Raw genomic sequence first — 20,227 nt, 5'->3', positions numbered from 1 at the left:
GGCCGCCTCGGACGTGCCCCCGGGAGCTCGCGGCGCGGCCCCCTCCAAGCCGAGGGCCTGGCCACCCGCCGCCCTCGGGGGCGCGCTGCCCGCGGCCGCGCCGGGCCTCCCGCCGGGTGCCCTGGGGGAGCGGGGCACCTTCGCCCCCTTGCCCCCTGCGGACCCCTGGGGACCCGGGCCGGCCACCTGCGGGCCTCCTCCGCGCGGCGCAGGGCGTCCTCGCAGCTGCACCCCCTCCCCTTTCAGCCTTGTCCCCTCCGCCCTGCCCCGGCCGGCTTTTGGGGAGCCTCCCCGTGCCTCCTTAACTATCACTCATCCATCCTTTTTCTGAACCCCTGACCTGCATCTTCTTCCCAACTCCGTCTGCCCGTTATTATTATTTTTTAAGCGCCCTCAGCTTTGCAGGGGCTTGATGTGGGAGAAAGGTTTCGTGGCTTACGAAGCAGAGAACATTCACTCTTTTATTTGCGGTCTTTTTTTTTTCTTTTCCCCCTTGCAACTTAGATTGTCCGGAGCGTTTACTGGAGGTCGGTTTTGTTATGAGACAGCTATTCTCTGCTGGAATTCTTTACGTGGGCTCGAATAAAAGGGCCTGGGAACAAGTTGGTGGAACTGCGAGAGCCGTTTTGTACTCTGAATAGGTGCAGCCTAAAGCTGAAAAAGCACATTTGTGGAGCTATCCCAGGGCTTTTTGCCTATGATTTTAAAAGTGTTAGGAGTCCGCATTTTTGTCAAACGTTTGTGTTGGGGAGAGGCCACCTACGGGTATTCTGAGACCTTCTGGCAATCCTGCTTTGTGTAGCAGTGAATCAAACAAAAAAGCACTTAAAGACCTCTAATGGTTCAGCGTAGAAGTCAACTTTGATGAACTTTCAGAAATGACAGCACTGTTGAGAGAAAAGAGGTGTTCTTACCGCCCAGTGAGTTGGTTGCAGGATGCCCTCAGTGTTCAGTGCCAGGCCACACTTAGAAAAGCATCCACAACCATCTTTTTCCTCCCTCCATTTTGAAAATTAAAAACACACGATTCAGATATCGGTTTAAATACCAGAGTAGTCTAGGATAGTGGTTCTCAACCTTCTTTGCTCATTAGAATCACCCCGAAAGCTGTTAAAAGTCCCTATGCCCTAACCACCACAATCAGCATCTCCGAGGGTGGGACCTGGCATCAGGTATTTAAAGTTCTCCGTGAGTCCAGCCTGCAGCCAAGGGTAAGAGCCACTTATCCAGGAGAAACATAATAAGTGGGTAAGTGGTCAGTTAAGTCTATAACTTTTGGATTTTTGAGTTAGCCTACTGTAGTGTTTTTACCTGCTCTGACCTTTGAACTTAGTTATTCTGACAGTATCTTTCAATTGCAGGAAAGAAAAAAAATGGGGAGGTTTTTTTTAACTTTCTCAGAATTGAAAAGGTAAAGTTAATGAGGAAGTAATAGAATGTGAAGTCTTCTATTATAGGTTGGGGAGAGGCAGTCCAAGGCCACCTGGAATCGTTTTGAACATTTTGGTGCATTTTTCTAAGGGCTTAATGGCTTTCATCACAATTCCAAATGATAGTGACCCTCCCCAAATAGTTAAGGATCACAACTTTAGTTACATGCTAGACTGCTGCTGCTGCTAAATCACTTCAGTCGTGTCCGACTCTGCAGTCCCATAGACTGCAGCCCACCAGGCTCCCCTGTCCCTGGGATTCTCCAGGCAAGAACACTGGAGTGGGGTGCCATTGCCTTCTCCAACATGCTAGACTAATCAGCCCTATTTAAAAAATTTGAAGCAGTCAGTCACTAATGTTGTGTGTCATTACCTGGTGATTGAGAAGGTTAGAACAAATTTTGCAAATACAGTGCCCTTTTTAAAAGCAATATTTTAGTCAAATAAGATTTTTGGTAGTTCAGTGTACCTTCTTGAAGGCATTTTCAATTTGATATATCAGAAATTAAAATTATCATTAATTTTGAATTAATTAGATTGTTGTATATATTCATCAGGAAGATTAATTCCAATTTTTATGAACTGTGGATCAGAGACCAAGGTGATTTAGGGGGAAAAATGCATAGGAATTCTACATCTGGATTTCTTTTTGATGCTAATAGTTAATTGAAATTTCCCCTAGTATGTCCTTGGGGGCTAGAAGAGAAAAAAGTATTTTATGATGGCTGAATTGGCTCAAAGGACTATATGTTTTTATTCATTTTTCACCTCAACTTTTGCCTTTATCATGTTTTGTTTGGATAGACAAGGGGTATCCAACCCAAACAGCATATAGTAAAACCTCAGAAAATGAGAACTAGTTTTTGTACTTAAAAGGATACAAGATATGTTAATTCATGGTATTCTTTATGTTGTCTCTGAATGCTCAGTAATTATAAAGAAGTCAGTTTTATTTTGAATATTGACTTTTCAAGTATGGTATATTTTAGAAGCATTCGTTTGTTTATTAGTAACAACCATTATTTATGTGCTTAGGCTAGTTTATTTAGAATAATTTATTCTGAAGTTGTGAGCTGTATTAAATATTGCTGTATAATACCTAATTTAATACTTTGCTCATGGGTTTTCTTTTAACATTTATAGAAGGTTTTATGGAAAAGTTTTTTACTCTTGTTATCCAGATAGCAGTCTTTTTAGTTAGGTAAAAGCAGAGATATTTCTGTTCTGTAGCTGGCGATATGTAGGCTTAGATTAGTTAGACCAAGTTTGCATAAGTAGTCAATGATGGATCCAAATGGAAGCCAAGTCAGGATCCTGATCCCTAGTTTAATTTTATTTGTATGAAGCCAGAATAGTTTTCTGAAAAAATTTTTGGTAACAATCTATTATGAAATCTTGCTAATTCACTCACCTTCCAAATTGGGATGATTTTAGGCAATATTTATATTGGATCACATCCTTTTTCCAGTTTATTCTAATGCCTCAATTTTTCCCTAATCCTCAAAACTTAACAGCATTAATTCTGCCAGTGAGCGTGGAGTTTTTACTGTCAGTCGGCCCTGTAATAGCTTGTATTGGCCGTTTGAGACCGTTTCTGTTCTTCAGATGATTGTCTTAAGGTTTGTGCTGTGTGGAAATCCAGATGACCTATGGTGGAAGCAAAGGGGGTGATATTTGGTCAGCTTTACATTAAAGGGCTAGAAGTGGGCTTACAGTCTCTTTGAGTTGATTTCTGAGAGCAAAGTATGTGATGGTTGTAAGGACGTGCATGATACAGAGATTTCTAGACTTACACGTTGACCAGCTATAAAAAGTTAACTTGGTGGAGGCTTTATGGAGTGCCTAAGTTTTTCAGATAAGAATCTTATGCCATCTATTTTATCATTTTATAAAGATAGGACATTTTATGACCAAAACCTTGTGGAGAAAACAAGCTCAGAATACTTTGAACAGATTTTTTTAAAAAAATTGAATGAGTATATCTTTATGAAGAATATATTGTTTTCCTTGTTATTCTATTTCTCTGCATACCTGTTAAGACTGTTATTGACTGACATTGGGAAGATTGATTTATTGGAGAGAATATTGAATTGAGAGCTAAGGAGGGGAAAGAAAAGGGAATTCAACGCATTCTTATTACGTGCTTCCTTATTTTTAATCCTTACAAGAGCCCTGTGAGACAAGTATTGTCCTTATTTAAAGATGAGGAAACAGACTTAGTGGTTAAGTATTAATAACTTAACAAACTACCTCACTCAACTTCGAACCCGGGTCTCCCGCATTGCAGGCAGACGCTTTACCGAACCCGGGTCTCCCGCATTGCAGGCAGACGCTTTACTGTCTGAGCCACCAGGGAAGCCCAACTAGTAATTAGGAGAGGCTGAATTTTCGTCTTTAGGACTCTTTTTTTCCTTCCTGAAGCCCATGTTTTTGTGTTACCGTACTGGTTCTGCTCCTTATTACTAATTACATGATTTTATGCGAACATTTCATTGGTGGGTCATAGGTTTTCTGTCAGTTTGAGCAGATAATTACTAAGGTTTCTTCATTTAGTGTAAATCTGTCTTGATTAAATGAAAGGATTATCTGGCTGAGGAACGAAAAAGTAAAAACTACTTGGGGTAATATTATTTGAGTTTTTGTTAGGCTGTTTTTCATATCTGTTTTTGCACTTAATACATAGTCTTTTTTAAGTCTTTAAACTTCACATCAGTTTAAAGCCAGGCTGTAAGTATGATTTTTACATTGTAGAGTGTCTGAGACAGAAAGTCAGTTATAAATTCTTTGAAAATATAGGAGATCCAATGTACTGAATGTTGTTATTTGTTGATTGTATGTATCCTGGTCCTGTGTTAAGTTTGCCATACATCAGAGGCTATAAGCTTGTAGGTCACTTTGGAACTTTTATAATCCTACAGTGTTTTTCAGAGTGAGTTCTGTGACCCATTAGTGGGTCATGGAATCAGTTTTGTGGATCAGAAATAGCATTAAAAACGTGAAATAGAAAAGTAAATGATAAAGAGTACCTCACAGGTTAGGGAGGGAAGTATTGTTTCCTGAAATTTGGTTGAAGTGTCTGTGATGTGTATGTGTCTGGACTGGACTGTATTCCATACTAAAGGTCGTGGTTAAGCATGGTTGAAAAAACACTTCTTTGGAGCCGTGCTTCTCAGCTGCAGCACTGTTCACATTGTGGGCCAGATGATGCTTTGTTGTGGAGGCTGTCCTGTGCATTATAGATGTTTAGTCCTTTCCTGCCATACCCACTAAGATGGAGTAGAGACAACTAAACATTCTCTAGACCTTGTCCGTGCGTTCCTTGGGGGGCAAAACCAACCTCTTAGTGAGAACGACTCCTTTAGAGCAAGCACTGACAGTTTACTCTGTTGGATTTGAAAAGATAGCTTCATGATAGAGACTAACATGGTATCTTGTGGGAAGTAAGTAGGTTTCACAGGCCCAGACACTTGATCTCTGTTTTGTGTCTGCGAGTTGTATGGTTTGGGATAAGTTATTTTCTCTGAGCTTCAGGTTTTCACCTATGAAATGTAAATGTAACATCAATTTGCTAGGATTGTTGTTAAAAATTAAGTAATGCATGAAATTATTTAGTATAGTACCTACCACATGTAGGCCTCAGTATGTCCTCGATGTTATTAGTGTCTAGGTTTATTTATTTATTTTTTTCAATCAAGTCTCTATGATTGAATAACTTTGCAGAGGCAAGCAATTTTAAGCAATGATTCATCTACATAATTTTTTAAAAAGGTAATTTGTATATGCTCAGGTTATTCTTTTCACTGCACTGATTTAGATACCTGGTTAAAGACAGTTGCTCTTTTCAAGTGGAGAAAATCTGTTGGGTAGAATAAGGACTTCTAATGATAACTTTATTTGGGCTAAATAGCTCAGTTGGTAAAGAATCTCTCTGCAATGCAGGAGATCTGGGTTCAGTTCCTGGGTTGGGAAATCCCCTGGAGAAAGAAATGACAACCCACTACAGTATTCTTTGCCTGGAGAACTCATGGGCAGAGGATCCTGGCGGGCTACAGTCCGTGGAGTCACAAGAGTTGGACACAACTGAGTGACTAACACTTTCACTTTTTCATAGGGATAAGAGAAAAACCTAAGTAGGATTATGTATGTTATATTCCTTGTTCTTTAAATATATTAACTTATTGCCACAAGAGCCTTATTAGGTAGTTAATGTCATTAGACCTGTTTTACTGGGGAAGAAGCCGAGTGAAGGGACCAAGCCGGCAGAGATGGGTTCACACTGAAGCAGGCTGGCTGCAGTCAGCATCTGTAACCAATCTGCGGAGCTGACCCTGTACTGCGGAGTCCTTTCCTCTGATTCGGGTCCTAAGTCTGTAGCATGACCTGGTCTTTACCTGAGCTTGTTACTAAATGTGAAAGATTTTCTAGTAGTCCACGAGAACATATGCCAAGCTTCCTGTGTGTCTTTTCAGATGTTATTTTCCATAACTTGCATGAGGACATTATTTAGTTTTCTGCTATCCTGTTTGTTTTTTAAAAAATTTTACAGTTATCATTAATGCTTTCATTTGTTATACCTCTCATCAACATCTCTACTGACTCATTTTTAATATGATGACACATGATAGTATTTGCTGAGATTAGCCACTAGTGAATTTTGTTGTAATTTTGTGTGACATTTCTTAGGATAAAATTTACAACCTTGGGTTAACCAACTCTATCCAGTCAGTTATTTTTGTGTGGCTAAGGAGCTAAGAATGATTTTTACATTTTTAAGTCTTTGAGAAAAATAAGAATAATATTTTATGACATGCAAAAATTATATGAAATTAAAATTTTAGTGCCCACAAATATCAATAAAGTTTTATTGGAATATTACCATGGATTCATGTGACTACTTACGTGCTACAACAACTAATTAAATAGTTGCTACAGACGGTATGCCCCACAAAACTTAAAATACCTGGCCCTTTACAGAAAAAGTTGCCAGCACCTGTTATAAGTAATTTATTTATTGTGGTTAGTTTGTTATTTTATTTCCCATCACTAGAATGTAAACTTCATAAAGGCAGAGACGTCTGTTTTGTTCACTGAGCTATCCCAACTACCAGAAACAGTGACTGGCTTATAATAGCTGCTCATTAAATATTTGAATAAGGTTAAAAAACCCACATGAGTTTTTATAAAAATGAATGATTAAATTTCAAAGTAATGATAGCTAATATTTGCTAAGCACCAATTTAATCTCACAGCAGCGATGTGAAGTACAGGTAGTTTTATCATTCCCATTTAATATGGAGAAGAAACTAAGACACTGGCGAAAAATAGCTTGCCCAGAGTTACTGAGCCTAGTAGACAAGCAGGAGGGACCCACCCCTAGAGAATCTGACTCTAACGTCTGTTTTTTTGTAAATGACCCTTATGCCTCATTCCTCTGCCTTTCACAGAAGATCCTTGGTTAAATTATATAGTGGAATAGTCTTACTTTAGGAGTCTGTCATCTTTCTGATGCTGCACCATGAGCCTGGTCTTCTTGCCCACAACAGGCAATTAAGACACCATAGATTCTTCTCTGTTTTCGGGATACTAGATTAGACTTGGCAGAACAAGTCTAGGAAGTATGGTGTTTGTAGCTTCTTCTTCATTTACTCTGTGTTTTTTTTTTAACCTAATTAGATTTTCACATTTAAAATGGGTTTTGAAACTGGAATTGACATCATAGAAGATGGATTGAATATGACAGTGGAGATAACAGAAGGTTTGAATATTACTTTGAACTTGAGCTTGAATCAAGTTTCTTGATAATATGTATGCTTTCAACATGAGAATTTAACTTGACATTAAATGCAGAAAAATAAAATTATATCAGGATTGTCATTTTCTCTTGTTGAACAGAATTAGAGAAAGTGACTGTGTATATATTTATTTATATTTTCATTGATTGTTAGCCTTTTCCTTCAAGAGCTTGTACTTTCTTATGCCCGGATGTACAAGATTATCACATTGTACTGCTGAAGGGCCTCCACTCTAGAAAAGTACATGGTTCCTTATATAAAATGCTAAGTGTTTACTGTGGTTTTCTTTAAAAAAAAAAAAAGAGTTCTCCTAAAATTATCTAATAATGTTCTAATAGCTTAGTACTTTATTTTCTGAACAGATCAGACTCATTTTGATATTAAAATTCAAACAATTTATAATAGAAAGTTTCTGAGTTTTTTATATTAAAAAAGTAGTATAATAGCATACAGGGCATTTGAACAAAGAAAAAAATGTGTCACTTTATCCTAACACAGCTCCTTTAATGTTTACATATAACTCTATGAAGTATCTGCGTTAAGTATATGGAATTTAGTATATGGAATATAGAGTAATGGAATTTTAGGTTTTGAGGGAGTCTGGTTTAATCTCATACTTAAAGAAACTGTGTGATTTGTTGGTGTATACATCCTTTCCTTCAGAAATCAACATCTTCCTGACCTGGGGCACTTTTTATTATACCATTAAAACTTATAATTTAGAACTTTCCTTTTCTGCTTTAACGAGTGTAAGGGAGGTATTTTGCTCCATACAAAACTAAATAGGAATGCATTTGAATATTTCCTTTTGATGCATATTTGCATGTACTTATTATGACTTCTCTTTAAATTTTTTCCAGCTTTCTAAAACCAACTTTTCCAACAACAATGATTTCCGTGCTCTTCTGCAGTCTCTGTATGCTACTTTTAAGGAGTTCAAAATGCATGAGCAGATTGAAAATGAATACATCATTGGTTTGCTTCAGCAACGCAGCCAGACCATTTATAATGTTCATTCTGACAATAAACTCTCTGAGATGCTTAGCCTCTTTGAAAAGGGTCTGAAGAATGTTAAGGTGAGTTGTACAAATGGATATTTATTACAGCTTGTGCCATCTTCTGATATGTCATTGGCAAAACTTGTTAGTGTTTCATAGCAGATGATAGCTAGACTGACCCTTGTTGCCTTTTGCTGAAGACAGACCAAGGTGGCAAGAGATTGAGGATGCATAGACAATTGAGGGTTATCAAATGCTGAGGGTGATGGGGGTAGGGTAGATAAACTGATTCTGGATGATTTTTGCTGAAACTGGAATAACTGGGCCAAGGACCGACCTCAGGGTCAGAGCCTAATTGAGAAGACTCAGTGAAGCCTGAGAAGACTCAGGTTTGTGAGCATCTTTGTCATACCTCTTTGTGGTTGGTTAGTTGCTGTTTTGCTACCCTATAGCCGGTAGCCCGCCAGGCTCCTCAGTCCATGGAATTCTCCGGGCAAGAGTACTGGAGTGGGTTGCCATACCCTCCTCCAGGGGCTCTTTCTGACCTAGAGATCAAACCTGGGTCTCCTGCTTTACAGGCAGATTCTTTATCACTGAGCCACTAGGGAAGCCCAGGAGATGCAGTCATTGGTGACTAAAGGTAAGATGGGCTTCTCGCGTAGCTCAGTTGGTAAAGAATTCACCTGCAATGCAGGAGACCTGGGTTTGATTCCTGGGTCCCAAAGATCCCCTGGAGAAGGAAACGGCAACCCACTCCAGTATTCTTGCCTGGGAAATCCCATGGACAGAGGAATCTGACAGGCTACAGTCCATGGGGTCGCAAGAGTCGGACACGACTTAGTGACTAAACCACCACCAAAGGTAAGATTGTTACTTAGAGTGAACAGGGCCGTAGGGCTGATTACAAAGAATAACTTTTAATTGTGTAACATAAGATTAAAGATATTGTTGGGTATCATTTAGGATAATTGTGTAGAGAAATTTCTCTATTAATTATATTTATTTATTATAGGGTATTTGAAATTTGATCTTCCTCTGTCCCCCTTTTGGCTTGGTGAATCATGGACTTCAGTTGCAGCTCTGTCAGACCACCATGGACCTTTCATTGATAAGTTTATATTCTAGAAAGAGTGTTGTGCAGCAGGGAAGAGGATGGATTGAAGGGAAAGAAAAGGCTCAAGCAGGATGGTTTTTATAAAAAGATGATTGTCATGGTCAGGAGTACATGGTAGGCACTTGTAGGGAGGTGGGAGACTGCCCTGGGAGAGGTACTGGGAAGGAAGGTGGTATTTATGAAATGCTTCATTATGCTCTTTCATATTTTGTTCATGTATTACCTATGCAGTGAAATGATTAAGATCAGAACTAAAGCAGTGACTAGCAAAGATAGAGGGGAGGGAACAGGCTTCAGAACAACGTAGGACATGAGATTGATAAAGGTAGTGCTTGCGAACAGCTTCCCTAGTGGCTCAGTGGTAAGAAATCTGCCTGCCTATACAGGAGAAGCAGGTTCGATCCCTGGGTTGGGAAGATCGCCTGGAGGAGGAAATGGTGGCCCACTCCAGTATTCTTGCCTGGGAAATCCCGTAGACAGAGGAGCCTGGCGGACGACGTCCATGGGGTCCCAAGAGACGTTCATGACATAGCGACTAAACACCACCAGTGCTTGCATGTAAAGGGGGGAAAGGAGAAAGAGGAACAAAATGAAACTGAGACTCGAGCTTGACTTTCTAGGGAATATAGATGACACGTGGGGAATGAAGGGATCCATTATGGACAAGTTGAGTGTGGCCTGTTTGTGCAGTCCAGGTGGACGTTGATTAGCAGGAGGAAGCATTAGTTGGGCTTCAAGCTTGGAAGAGTAATTTGGTTTGGAAAAGCAAATTTGAGTATGCTTAGGGAAAATGTGTAAAATCCTGAGAGAATAGGACGTTGGATAGACTGTTAGGAAGCAGTTGACTATAAATTAGTAAAGGAGGAGACTAGAGAGGACTCAGCAGGGAATAAAATGTTCCTGAATTCTATCAGTTTCACTGTTTTGTAAATTCTCCACATGTAGTGATGGATAAGTTACAGGGAGATATGATCTTAGTTCGAATGGGGAGAAACAGTTAGGCTGTTGTCCAGGATTACAGTGCTTTACTTCAAGCTGTAGTGAGAGCCTTGCCTTTAGAAGTGTATATGGTGTTGTGCAGGGTCATGTAACAGCTATTCTGAATTGTTGAGTGGAGGATACACTAAGCGACCTTAAAGGGATTTTGTAGTGAATAGAGTCTAGTAGACTCTTGTGGATTGCTCAGAGGTATATTAGGAAAATGAACATATTAAAATGGTACAAGTACATGCATTAGAAATCAGTAGAAGTTTTGAGCAAGTGCTTGCTATTCTAGACTTTTTAAAAAGAAGTAGATCACATTAGTAAAGGATGTCAGGATTCTTTAAAGAGGTATTTTGAGGCCATCTTTTGTACTTAGAAAAGTACAGAGCCCACTTTGGTATTTGTTAGTCTAATTTTCTTTCTGAAGTTTCAAGTAACATTTCAAACGGACTTTATAGGATCAGATATGATATAAATTAAGAGGCAAAATTTTTATAGAATACAATTTTTTATTTCTAGAATGAGTATGAGCAGTTAAATTATGCAAAACAACTGAAAGAGAGACTGGAGGCTTTTACAAGAGACTTTCTTCCTCACATGAAAGAGGAAGAGGAGGTAAGTACAATTTTTCCTCCTTGTGATTTTGATCTATAAAATTAAAAAGTGTTATTTTGATTCTTCAGAATAATACATAGGAAGATGAACCTCTAGAACATTTTAGAAAACAAAGAAAAACCCAAGGGGAAAAAGCATTAATTTTGTCTCCTTAGAGAGCTTATTGCTTTCCATTGAATGAAGGATGAATTCATGTACTCAAAACACATTTATTTTACTGTGTGGATGTACTGTGTTGAATGTTAACTTTTTATGCCTCTAATGTCTTTTCTGAACCATTAGAATATTTTTTTAATATATATATATTTTTAATGTTTTCTGTGTTCATCCTAAGTTTAAACATTTTTAATGTTCTTTTTTTTAGTAGTGGATTTTAGTAATTAAATGGTGGTGTTGAACTTAGCAGCCTTATGCCTAGTGCATGCCTGTTAGGATGTCACTGAATGGATGAGCAAAACACTTCCTCATTCTCTGTTTTCTCTAAAGTAGGGTGAGTATCAGGAAAGGAATAGAGGGAATATTTTGTGAGGTACTGGATTTTTGTTCAGCTGTAAATCAGATATTATAGTGGTTCTCACTGTAATAAGGCTTCACTTTATAATCAGATGGCTATTTAAAAAAAAAAAATCTACTTTTAAGCCCTTTCTAGATCAGTTAAATCATATGAAAAGTAGATATTAACATGGGTATATTTTAAAGGCTCCCCAAATCACTGTAAAACACAAATATGCAACCAGTTCTAAAACCACTGAGTTACTAAAGCAGTGTTTCTTAACATGTGACGCACCACGGACATTATCTGTGGAACAAAGGAAGAAAAGTGCCCTTGACTCCACCTCTGAAGATTCTGATTCTATCAGTTGGAGGTTGGGACCAAGCGTCTGTTTTGTAGACAAAATCTCCTAGATGATATTGAATAGTTGAAGGTGTCATCGAGCTCTGATTTTTCTGGTTCCAGCCCATTGGGTACCATTCTCATAGGATTCAGAGGCCCTGCTTGGGTAGAGGTCAGTTGCTGTAGTGGCAGAAGACAGTTAACTGACTTAAATGTCTCACCAGAAGAGGATGATTAAGAGCGTATGATGCAGTGTGTGCAGGAAGACCTTTTGGGTCGAATACTTTCAAATCGACTGAGAATGCCGTAGAAAGAAGGATCCTGATGGTGGTATTCTTTGCAAGTTTTGGGTAAATTAGCTTAGTGTTAACAGCAGCTTTTATACCTTCCAAATATGTGGTCATAATACTACACTTGAGCTATTAATACTTCAAAAGATGTAGAATAAAACAAAACTAATTAAGCATGTTTCCTTATGAGTATTGTGTTTCTTTTAGGTTTTTCAACCCATGTTAATGGAATATTTTACCTATGAAGAGCTTAAGGATATTAAAAAGAAAGTGATTGCACAGCACTGCTCTCAGAAGGATACTGCAGAACTCCTTAGAGGTCTTAGCCTCTGGAATCAAGCTGAGGAGCGGCAGAAGTTTTTTAAATATTCTGTGGATGAAAAGTCAGATAAAGGTGAGAGTCATATGTTTAGATAGCTAGTCATTTATTCATCCCAAGGCCGTTTACTTCTTGTTGTTATGAACTTAATATTTTGTTTGAAAAATAATTGAAGCCATCTGTTTTCAAGTATAGTAAATTTAATTGAGGACAATAGTTTCTTAGAATTTATTGTTGTCTCTGATAATTTATGGGCTTCCTTGGTGGCTCAGTGGTAAAGAATCCGCCTGCCCATACAGGAGACATGAGTTTTATCACTGGCTGGGGAAGATCCCTTGGAGAAGGAAACGGCAACCCATTCCTGTATTCTTGCTTCGGAAATCCCATGGGCAGAGGAGCCTGGTGAGCTGCAGTCCATGGAGTTGCAGAAGAGTCAGACTAGACCTAGCAACTAAACAGCGGTGATAATTCATACAGCTCATTTATTCGGGCCACACGCAATACAGTGTTTCCTAAAGTAGTTTATATATAATAATAATATTGATTAGCAATAATAACTGTCGATACTACTTATATAGTAATATTTTAATAATATTTCAATAATACTAGGTATTATTATTATTTTCAGTCAGAATTACTGGAAACTACCATATGTAGAGCACTTTTGCAGTGTCATCCAATTTTCTGAGCTCCACTGACCACAGTGGCTGTTCGTATCTGTCCCTGTTTTTTTTTTTTAATCAGTTTTCAAAATCATTTAATGCTTATAGTTTGATCTTTACCCTTTCTCATAGCTTATATGCAGAAATACACAGGGGAGTGAGTAAGAGAGGCATGGTTTTCCTGTGTATAGTCACTTTGAGAAAATCACAAATGGAAATAAAATATGCCTGCTTTTTTTCTTAACAGACTATTTCTTCATTTTTATTCTTTTCTTCAATAACTTTGCATTTTAAAACATCATTAAATAAAATTATTGGTATCCTTAGGCTAGTAAAGATTCCTTTGCTTTTGCTAGATGAGCATAGCAGTGACATTCCTTAAATTGTTTCAGAGTCTTTGAAATTGGTCTTTTCTCTTATTTTTGTTTAACAAAGTAGGTGAGATGCATGTTGAACGTGTTGAAACAAAATTGTTTTTATAGGTTAGGCTGTAATTAAACCCATAAAGCTTATGTGCTTCACTCTGAAGTACAGCTTCTGCCTTACACACCAACCCAAGACCTGTTGTGTCTGGTTTAGTTGTAATTATAACATAGGATTTAAAAACACCACACTTGTTACATTGAATTTTCCCATTCCTTCAAAGTAAATTATAGCTGTGTTGTGTTTAAAATATTTGCCATTTGAAAAGGATTAGGTTAAAGTAATTTTATGATAGCATTTCTTTATTTAAGTTGCTTTGTGAAAGACAAATATATAACATATTCAAATTCTCCTCACTACTTTAATGATGAAACTTTTTTATTTTACATTCTTTATTGTATATCTCATTTTCAGTTTTCCTTTGGAATTTTGCTACTGAAATAATACATTATAGGTGATTGGATATCCAGTGACTGTTTCCTGTAATAGTTGCTGACAGAAGATCCTTGGTAAATGTATACCAGCATTAGAAATATTTACATTATATTGTCTCAGTTCAGTTCAGTTCAGTCGCTCAGTCGTGTCTGACTTTGCAACCCCATGAATTGCAGCACGCCAGGCCTCCCTGTCCATCACCAACTCCCGGAGTTCACTCAGATTCACGTCCAGTCAGTGATGCCATCCAGCCACCTTATCCTCTGTTGTCCCCTTCTCCTCCTGCTCCCAATCCCTCCCAGCATCAGACTCAACTCTTCCAATGACTCAACTCTTCGCATGAGGTAGCCAAAGTACTGGAGTTTCAGCTTTAGCATCATTCCTTCCAAAGAACACCCAGGACTGATCTCCTTTAGAATGGACTGGTTGGATCCTTGCAGTCCAAGGGACTCTCAAGAGTCTTCTCCAACACCACAGTTCAAAAGCATCAATTCTTTGGCGCTCAGCTTTCTTCACAGTCCAACTCTCACATCCATACATGACCACTGGAAAAACCATAGCCTTGACTAGACAGTCCTTTGTTGGCAAAGGAATGTCTCTGCTTTTGAATATGCTATCTAGGTTGGTCATAACTTTCCTTCTAAGGAGTAAGCGTCTTTTAATTTCACGGCCCCAGTCACTATCTGCAGTGATTTTGGAGCCCCCCAAAATAAAGTCTGACACTGTTTCTACTGTTTCCCCATACATTTCCCATGAAGTGATGGGACCAGATGCCATAATCTTAGTGTTCTGTATGTTGAGCTTTAAGCCAACTTTTTTGCTCTCCTCTTTCACTTTCATCAAGAGGCTTTTGAGTTCCTCTTCACTTTCTGCCATAAGGGTGGTGTCATCTGCATATCTGAGGTTATTGATATTTCTCCCGGCAGTCTTGATTCCAGCTTGTGCTTCTTCCAGCCCGGCGTTTCTCATGATGTACTCTGCATATAAGTTAAATAAGCAAGGTGACAATATACAGCCTTGACGTACTCTTTTTCCTATTTGGAGCCAGTCTGTTCCATATCCAACTGGCTCTTAAATAGGATAAGTAGATTAGGGCACCGAAAGGTTAAAGAGGTCAGATTTCACGAGCTCTTACATTAAACATGAAAATCTAAGAGGAAACAAACACAAGGGAAATACTTGTTGAGCATGAACGGAAAACATGGTGAGATTGGTATGTCATTATAAATGCCTCCGAGATCTCATAATCTGGCTGACTCTATACTTGCTGACTTAAAGCTGTATAACCTGTTGGATTCCTTTTTCAAATGATGCTTCTTATACTATAAAGTGGGCATTGTTTTTTTTTTTTTTTTGGTGACGCCTTTGTAAAAGGAAGTCAGTTCTCTGTTCATTACTGTAGCTCACACTGATGCAGTATGATTTGGGCCATGATAGTTTAACCCTGCAGATCCTTAACAGTTTAACATCTCCATGTTACCTCTAATCCATGTTATTTCCTTTTCACATCTTGCAAGCAGGAAGGAGTGGACTTTAGGCACTGGATTTTACTTATAGAAATGTGATTGTAATTTCTTACTGCGTTTGCTCTTATAGCCTTTAATGTTAAACTTTTCCTTTTTTATTTCAGAAGCAGAGGTGTCAGAACAATCCACAGGTATAAGTCATCTTCCTCCTGAGGTAATGGTGTCAATTTTCAGTTATCTTAATCCTCAAGAATTATGTCGCTGCAGTCAAGTGAGCACTAAATGGTCTCAGCTGGCGAAGACTGGATCACTCTGGAAGCATCTTTACCCTGTTCATTGGGCCAGAGGTAGGTAAAGAGATGCTTAATTTGTTTTAAAAATATTTGTCCTTTTTTTTTTTTTTAGGTGAACACATATAGACATTAATAAGCAAAGCTAGAGAGGGAAACTCTGAAAGGTTGACTAAAAGCTAGGTTTTATAGTTAGATTATAGGTCTTTATATACAGTTTGTAAAAGCTAACAATGCTTAAGTATTCATGGGCGAATTGTGTGATGTGTGCAATTTCCTTTAAAATAATTAGGAAAAAATAATTGGAGATGGAATGAAAAATAATTGGCAAAACGTTGATAATTGTTGAAGATAGGTGACAGGCACGCAGGTGTTCGTTGTCCTGCTTGTTTAATGCTACTTATTCCTACTTTAGACTACGTTTGGAATTTTCCATAACAGAAAGTTAGAATTAATTGGTTGTCAGAGCAGCTTTAAATAATTAGATGAGTATTTTAAAAATACAGAATAAATTAATCTGATAAAATTTAAAAATGAAGTATTGTTTCCGTTTTGATAGTGGGTCAAGATAACTTAATCTGTTTTTGTCTATAGCATATTTTTTTGTGATTAGTAATGCCTCATTCTATAACGTAGCCATTTTGAATTACTTAATTTCATTGTGCTAAGTTAGTTTTATATGTAAAAAAAGAAAATTTTGTTTCCATGAGCATATGATGCAGTCATGGTATAAATGCAACTAATATGGCATGTATTCTTCTGTCACTGAATTAAAACAATTTTTCTAGGTGAGTATTTACCTCAAATTTACATTGATTTTTAAAAAAATTTTTCTGTAATTTGTCACTTTGACGTGGAAATATATATTATTTTACATAAGCTATAAACCTAATTTTAAAAGTTTTATTTTTTTATATTAATATGTAGCACTTTTAAAATAGGCTTTTGCTGGGTATTTAATGTTTTTTCATTAAGCTGTTTGGAGTATCGGGTAGACTTATATAATCCAAATGATTAGAATTATTAATGTGGAATAATTTTTCCTATTGAGGATAATATATTAAATGAAAAGTCAAAGCAAGTACGGATATATCAAATATTCTTTTTTAACTATCTTTGATTATGAAAAAATTGCTTATTAATATATAATCAGGTACTATTTGTTATAAAGATCAATTATAACAATGATAGGCTAGATTTCTGTGACATTAACTAAATCTTGTATATGCTGTATGTTGGTTTTTTCTTTGTTTTTAATATACTTAAAAAGTTCCAATAAAAATGATTTAAATTTAATTTATTTACAGTATTTGTTTCCTATTGTTCTCGATCACAATTGATTTTACCCCTTCCAAGGGATATTTTGAAATGTCCCCTGTTTTGAAATGGATGCATTCTTGTTTGTCCCAACTTGGAGTATTACACTGATACCCATTGAGTGGAGGCCAGAGTTACTGCTCAACACCCCCCAGTGCACAGGAGGGCCCTCTGCAAGGAAGAATTAGCCAGCTCAGAATATCAGTTCAGTTCACTTCAGTTGCTCAGTCACGTCTGACTCTTTGCGACCCCATGGCTCATCCTTTGTCGTCCCCTTCAGAATATCATTGGTGCTGAGGTTAAAGATCCTTAACCTTAGAATCCAGTCAATCCTAAAGGAAATCAGTCCTGATTATTCATTGGAAGGACTGATGCTGAAGCTGGAAACTCCAATACTTTGGCCACCTGATGCGAAGAACGGACTTACTAGAGAAGACCCTGATGCTGGAAAAGATTGAGGGCGGGCGGAGAAGGGGACAACAGAGGATGAGATGGTTCGATGGCATCACCTACTCGATGGACATGAGTTTGGGTAAACTCCAGGAGTTGGTGATGAACAGGGAAGCCTGGCGTGCTGCAGTCCATGGGGTCACAAAGAGTTGGACACAACTGAGTGACTGAACTGAACTGAAGATTGAGGAGCACTACTAATAGATAGACTTACTGATGTTAGGAGTTCAGGATTTAATTGTGCATGGTCTCTTCACAATCAAGTAACTTAATTTCAGTGCATTTTGCGGGATCTTTAAATGCATGGTTTACCTTACTTTTTTCCTTTGACTTCTGTTCCCACCTACTTGTGAATTGCTGACTAATTCACTGCTGAGTAGAAAGTCTTGCTTCCTTTTGTTTATTAGCTGTTGTAATGGAGGTATTGCTGGAGCCAGTGTTGAAGCCACAGCAGGGGAAAAAGGTTTGGTTGTTTTCAGTGATTTCTGAAATTGCATGTTAAAGGACTATTGATGATTATTTGTCATAGTTCTTTTGGTGTGTCTGAAATTGAATTTTGTGCTTATTGAAGTGTACTTTTTAAAACCGCAATTGAGTATTTCTAACAATAGTTAGCTCATTGCCTAGATAGAGCTCATGTATTTTTTTGTGCAGAGATTTTTGTTATAAATAAGTTACTTTAGGAGAAGAAGAAAAAATGGTGTTTTTTTTTTTTTTTTAAATGATAGCCAATCTAATCTTGGGCTTCCCTGCTGTCTCAGACAGTAAAGAATCCACCTGCAATGCCGGAGACCTGGGTTTGACCCCTGGGTTGGGAAGATCCCCTGGAGGAGGGCATGACAACCCACTCCAGTATTCTTGCCTGGAGAGTCCCCATGGACTAAGGAACCTGGTGGGCTACAGGCCATGGGGCTGCAAAGAGTTGGACACACTTGAGAGACTAAGCACGCAATCTGATGTTCCTTTTGTGTATTTGTTGAGTAGGTGACTGGTACAGTGGTCCTGCCACTGAACTTGACACTGAACCTGATGAGGAATGGGTGAAGAATAGACAAGATGAAAGTCGTGCTTTTCAGGAGTGGGATGAAGATGCTGATATAGATGAATCTGGTAAGCCATGTTTAGAATTAAAACTGTTACATAGTGCTCTAATAATTAGTTACATTTAATAAATACTTAGGTGCTCGGATTTATGTAGTTTGTATTTTCTAAAGTAACTGGTGTTTTTAAGCCTACTGCTTTTAAAACTTTGACAGAACAGTAAGTGTACTTAAAATTCTATTTAATTTTTAATTGTGTATAGGCTTGATTCCCATATGCTTTTATATTTATGCAAACACCTAAAAAATCAGAAAATGATGGCTTTCTTCCTTATTGAAATAATATACATTTATTATAGTGCTCTGTAGTTTACCATGTGTTTTTAGGGCCACTTCATTTGATCAGTTCAGTAGTATTTATGAGTTGTCCGTGGCCCAGAGGAAGCAGCATGAAGCTGTTGAACCTGTTTATTCATTTGTAAACAGTCATGCCACTTGCCTCATGTGGTGGCTGTAGAATTAAGAAGTAATGCATATGGAACTCCTTGTAAATGGTAGAGGATTTTATAGACTAGTGTAGGCATTCATTAAGCACCGTGGGAGAATTCAGAGGTAAAGACTTCATCTTGCCCTCAAAGAACTCACAGACGGGAGAATTGAGAATACAAGATTCTTCATCATGGTGCATATTGGAAAATGCTGTAGGAGAGGTGCAGAAAGATGCTTTTTGGAAATATGGAGGAGAAAGACACAATTCTGTCTTGATATTATCCTAGATAATTATTATTAAAAGATGGTAGAGTAGTAAAAAGAAAGAATTGATGAATAAGATATTCTTATACATCATAAAATTGAACCTGTAGGAATTTATTTGCAAGCCGCCCACTTATAGTTAGCTGGTCTGGCAAAATAACTAGACTTGTGGAAAGTAAGGACTATAAATACAGAGATGACTCTTTCAGTATCAGGTTTATTTTTATGAAATAAACAATGTGGCATAGTTTTAAATATTTTGAAGGTGTCATATAAGGAAGAGGTCTATTCCAGTGGTATTTGGTGATATGCTTACCCTGTGGCAGGCACTTTTTTGGAATGAGGTTAATAGTGAACAAAATGGAAAAAAATCCTTGGCTTTGTTTAGCTTAAAATTTAAAGGAGGCAGCTGACAGTAAACACAGGCAAAATACGTACTTTATTAGGTAGTATCAAGTGCTATGGAGAAAAATAATGGAAAAGTGTGCCAGGAAGAGAGGAAAGAAGTTACCATTTCCCATAGAGTGGGTAGTAAGGTCTCTTGAGAAATTTGAGCAAAGACCTCAAGGAGTTACGGTTTTTAGTCTTATATCACCTTAGGGAAGTGACACTCATTCAGTCGTGTCTGACTCTTTGTGACTGCATGGACTATACAGTCTTTGGAATTCTCCAGGCCAGAATACTGGAGTGGGTATCCGTTCCCTTCTCCAGGGGATCTTCCCAATCCAGGGATCTTACCCAGGTCTCCCGCATTGCAGGTGTGTTCTTTATCAGGTGAGTCACAAGGGAAGCCCAAGAATACTGGAGTGGGTATCCCATCCCTTCTCCAGGGGATCTTCCCAACTCAGGAGTTGAACTGGGGTCTCTTGCATTGCAGGCAGATTCTTTACCAACTGAACTATTAGGAAGACTTGATTTACCCATTCTAAAAAAAATCAATTCATAGTATCTGTGTTGAGTTTTAAAGATCTTATCAAACTTAATGCGTTTATCTTAGCTCTTAAAGATAGACAA

The 20,227-nt window shown here is 37.9% G+C and overlaps 1 protein-coding gene across 6 annotated transcripts in view; it reads left to right on the top strand.

Moving 5' to 3' along the window:
• Positions 1-20,227, top strand: part of FBXL5 (F-box and leucine rich repeat protein 5) — a 54,981-nt gene that overhangs the window by 11,743 nt on the left and 23,011 nt on the right. For 5 of the 6 annotated variants that reach the window (XM_042251891.1, XM_027971209.2, XM_060417685.1 and 2 more), the window contains exons 2-6: positions 8,083-8,298; positions 10,838-10,933; positions 12,266-12,452; positions 15,528-15,710; positions 18,405-18,530. In XM_042251891.1, the coding sequence (XP_042107825.1) occupies positions 8,164-8,298; positions 10,838-10,933; positions 12,266-12,452; positions 15,528-15,710; positions 18,405-18,530 (727 nt within the window). In that variant the 5' untranslated portion in view covers positions 8,083-8,163. Of the gene's footprint in view, positions 1-7,103; positions 7,186-8,082; positions 8,299-10,837; positions 10,934-12,265; positions 12,453-15,527; positions 15,711-18,404; positions 18,531-20,227 lie in introns of all 6 variants that reach the window. The other variant, XM_042251890.1, reaches the window with a different exon arrangement.

Source organism: Ovis aries, chromosome 6, assembly GCF_016772045.2.
Source record: "Ovis aries strain OAR_USU_Benz2616 breed Rambouillet chromosome 6, ARS-UI_Ramb_v3.0, whole genome shotgun sequence".
In the NCBI taxonomy this organism is placed as follows: Eukaryota; Metazoa; Chordata; class Mammalia; order Artiodactyla; family Bovidae; genus Ovis; species Ovis aries.
The sequence above is the reverse complement of the archived record's forward strand: the minus strand, read 5'-3'. Positions and strand labels throughout refer to the sequence as shown.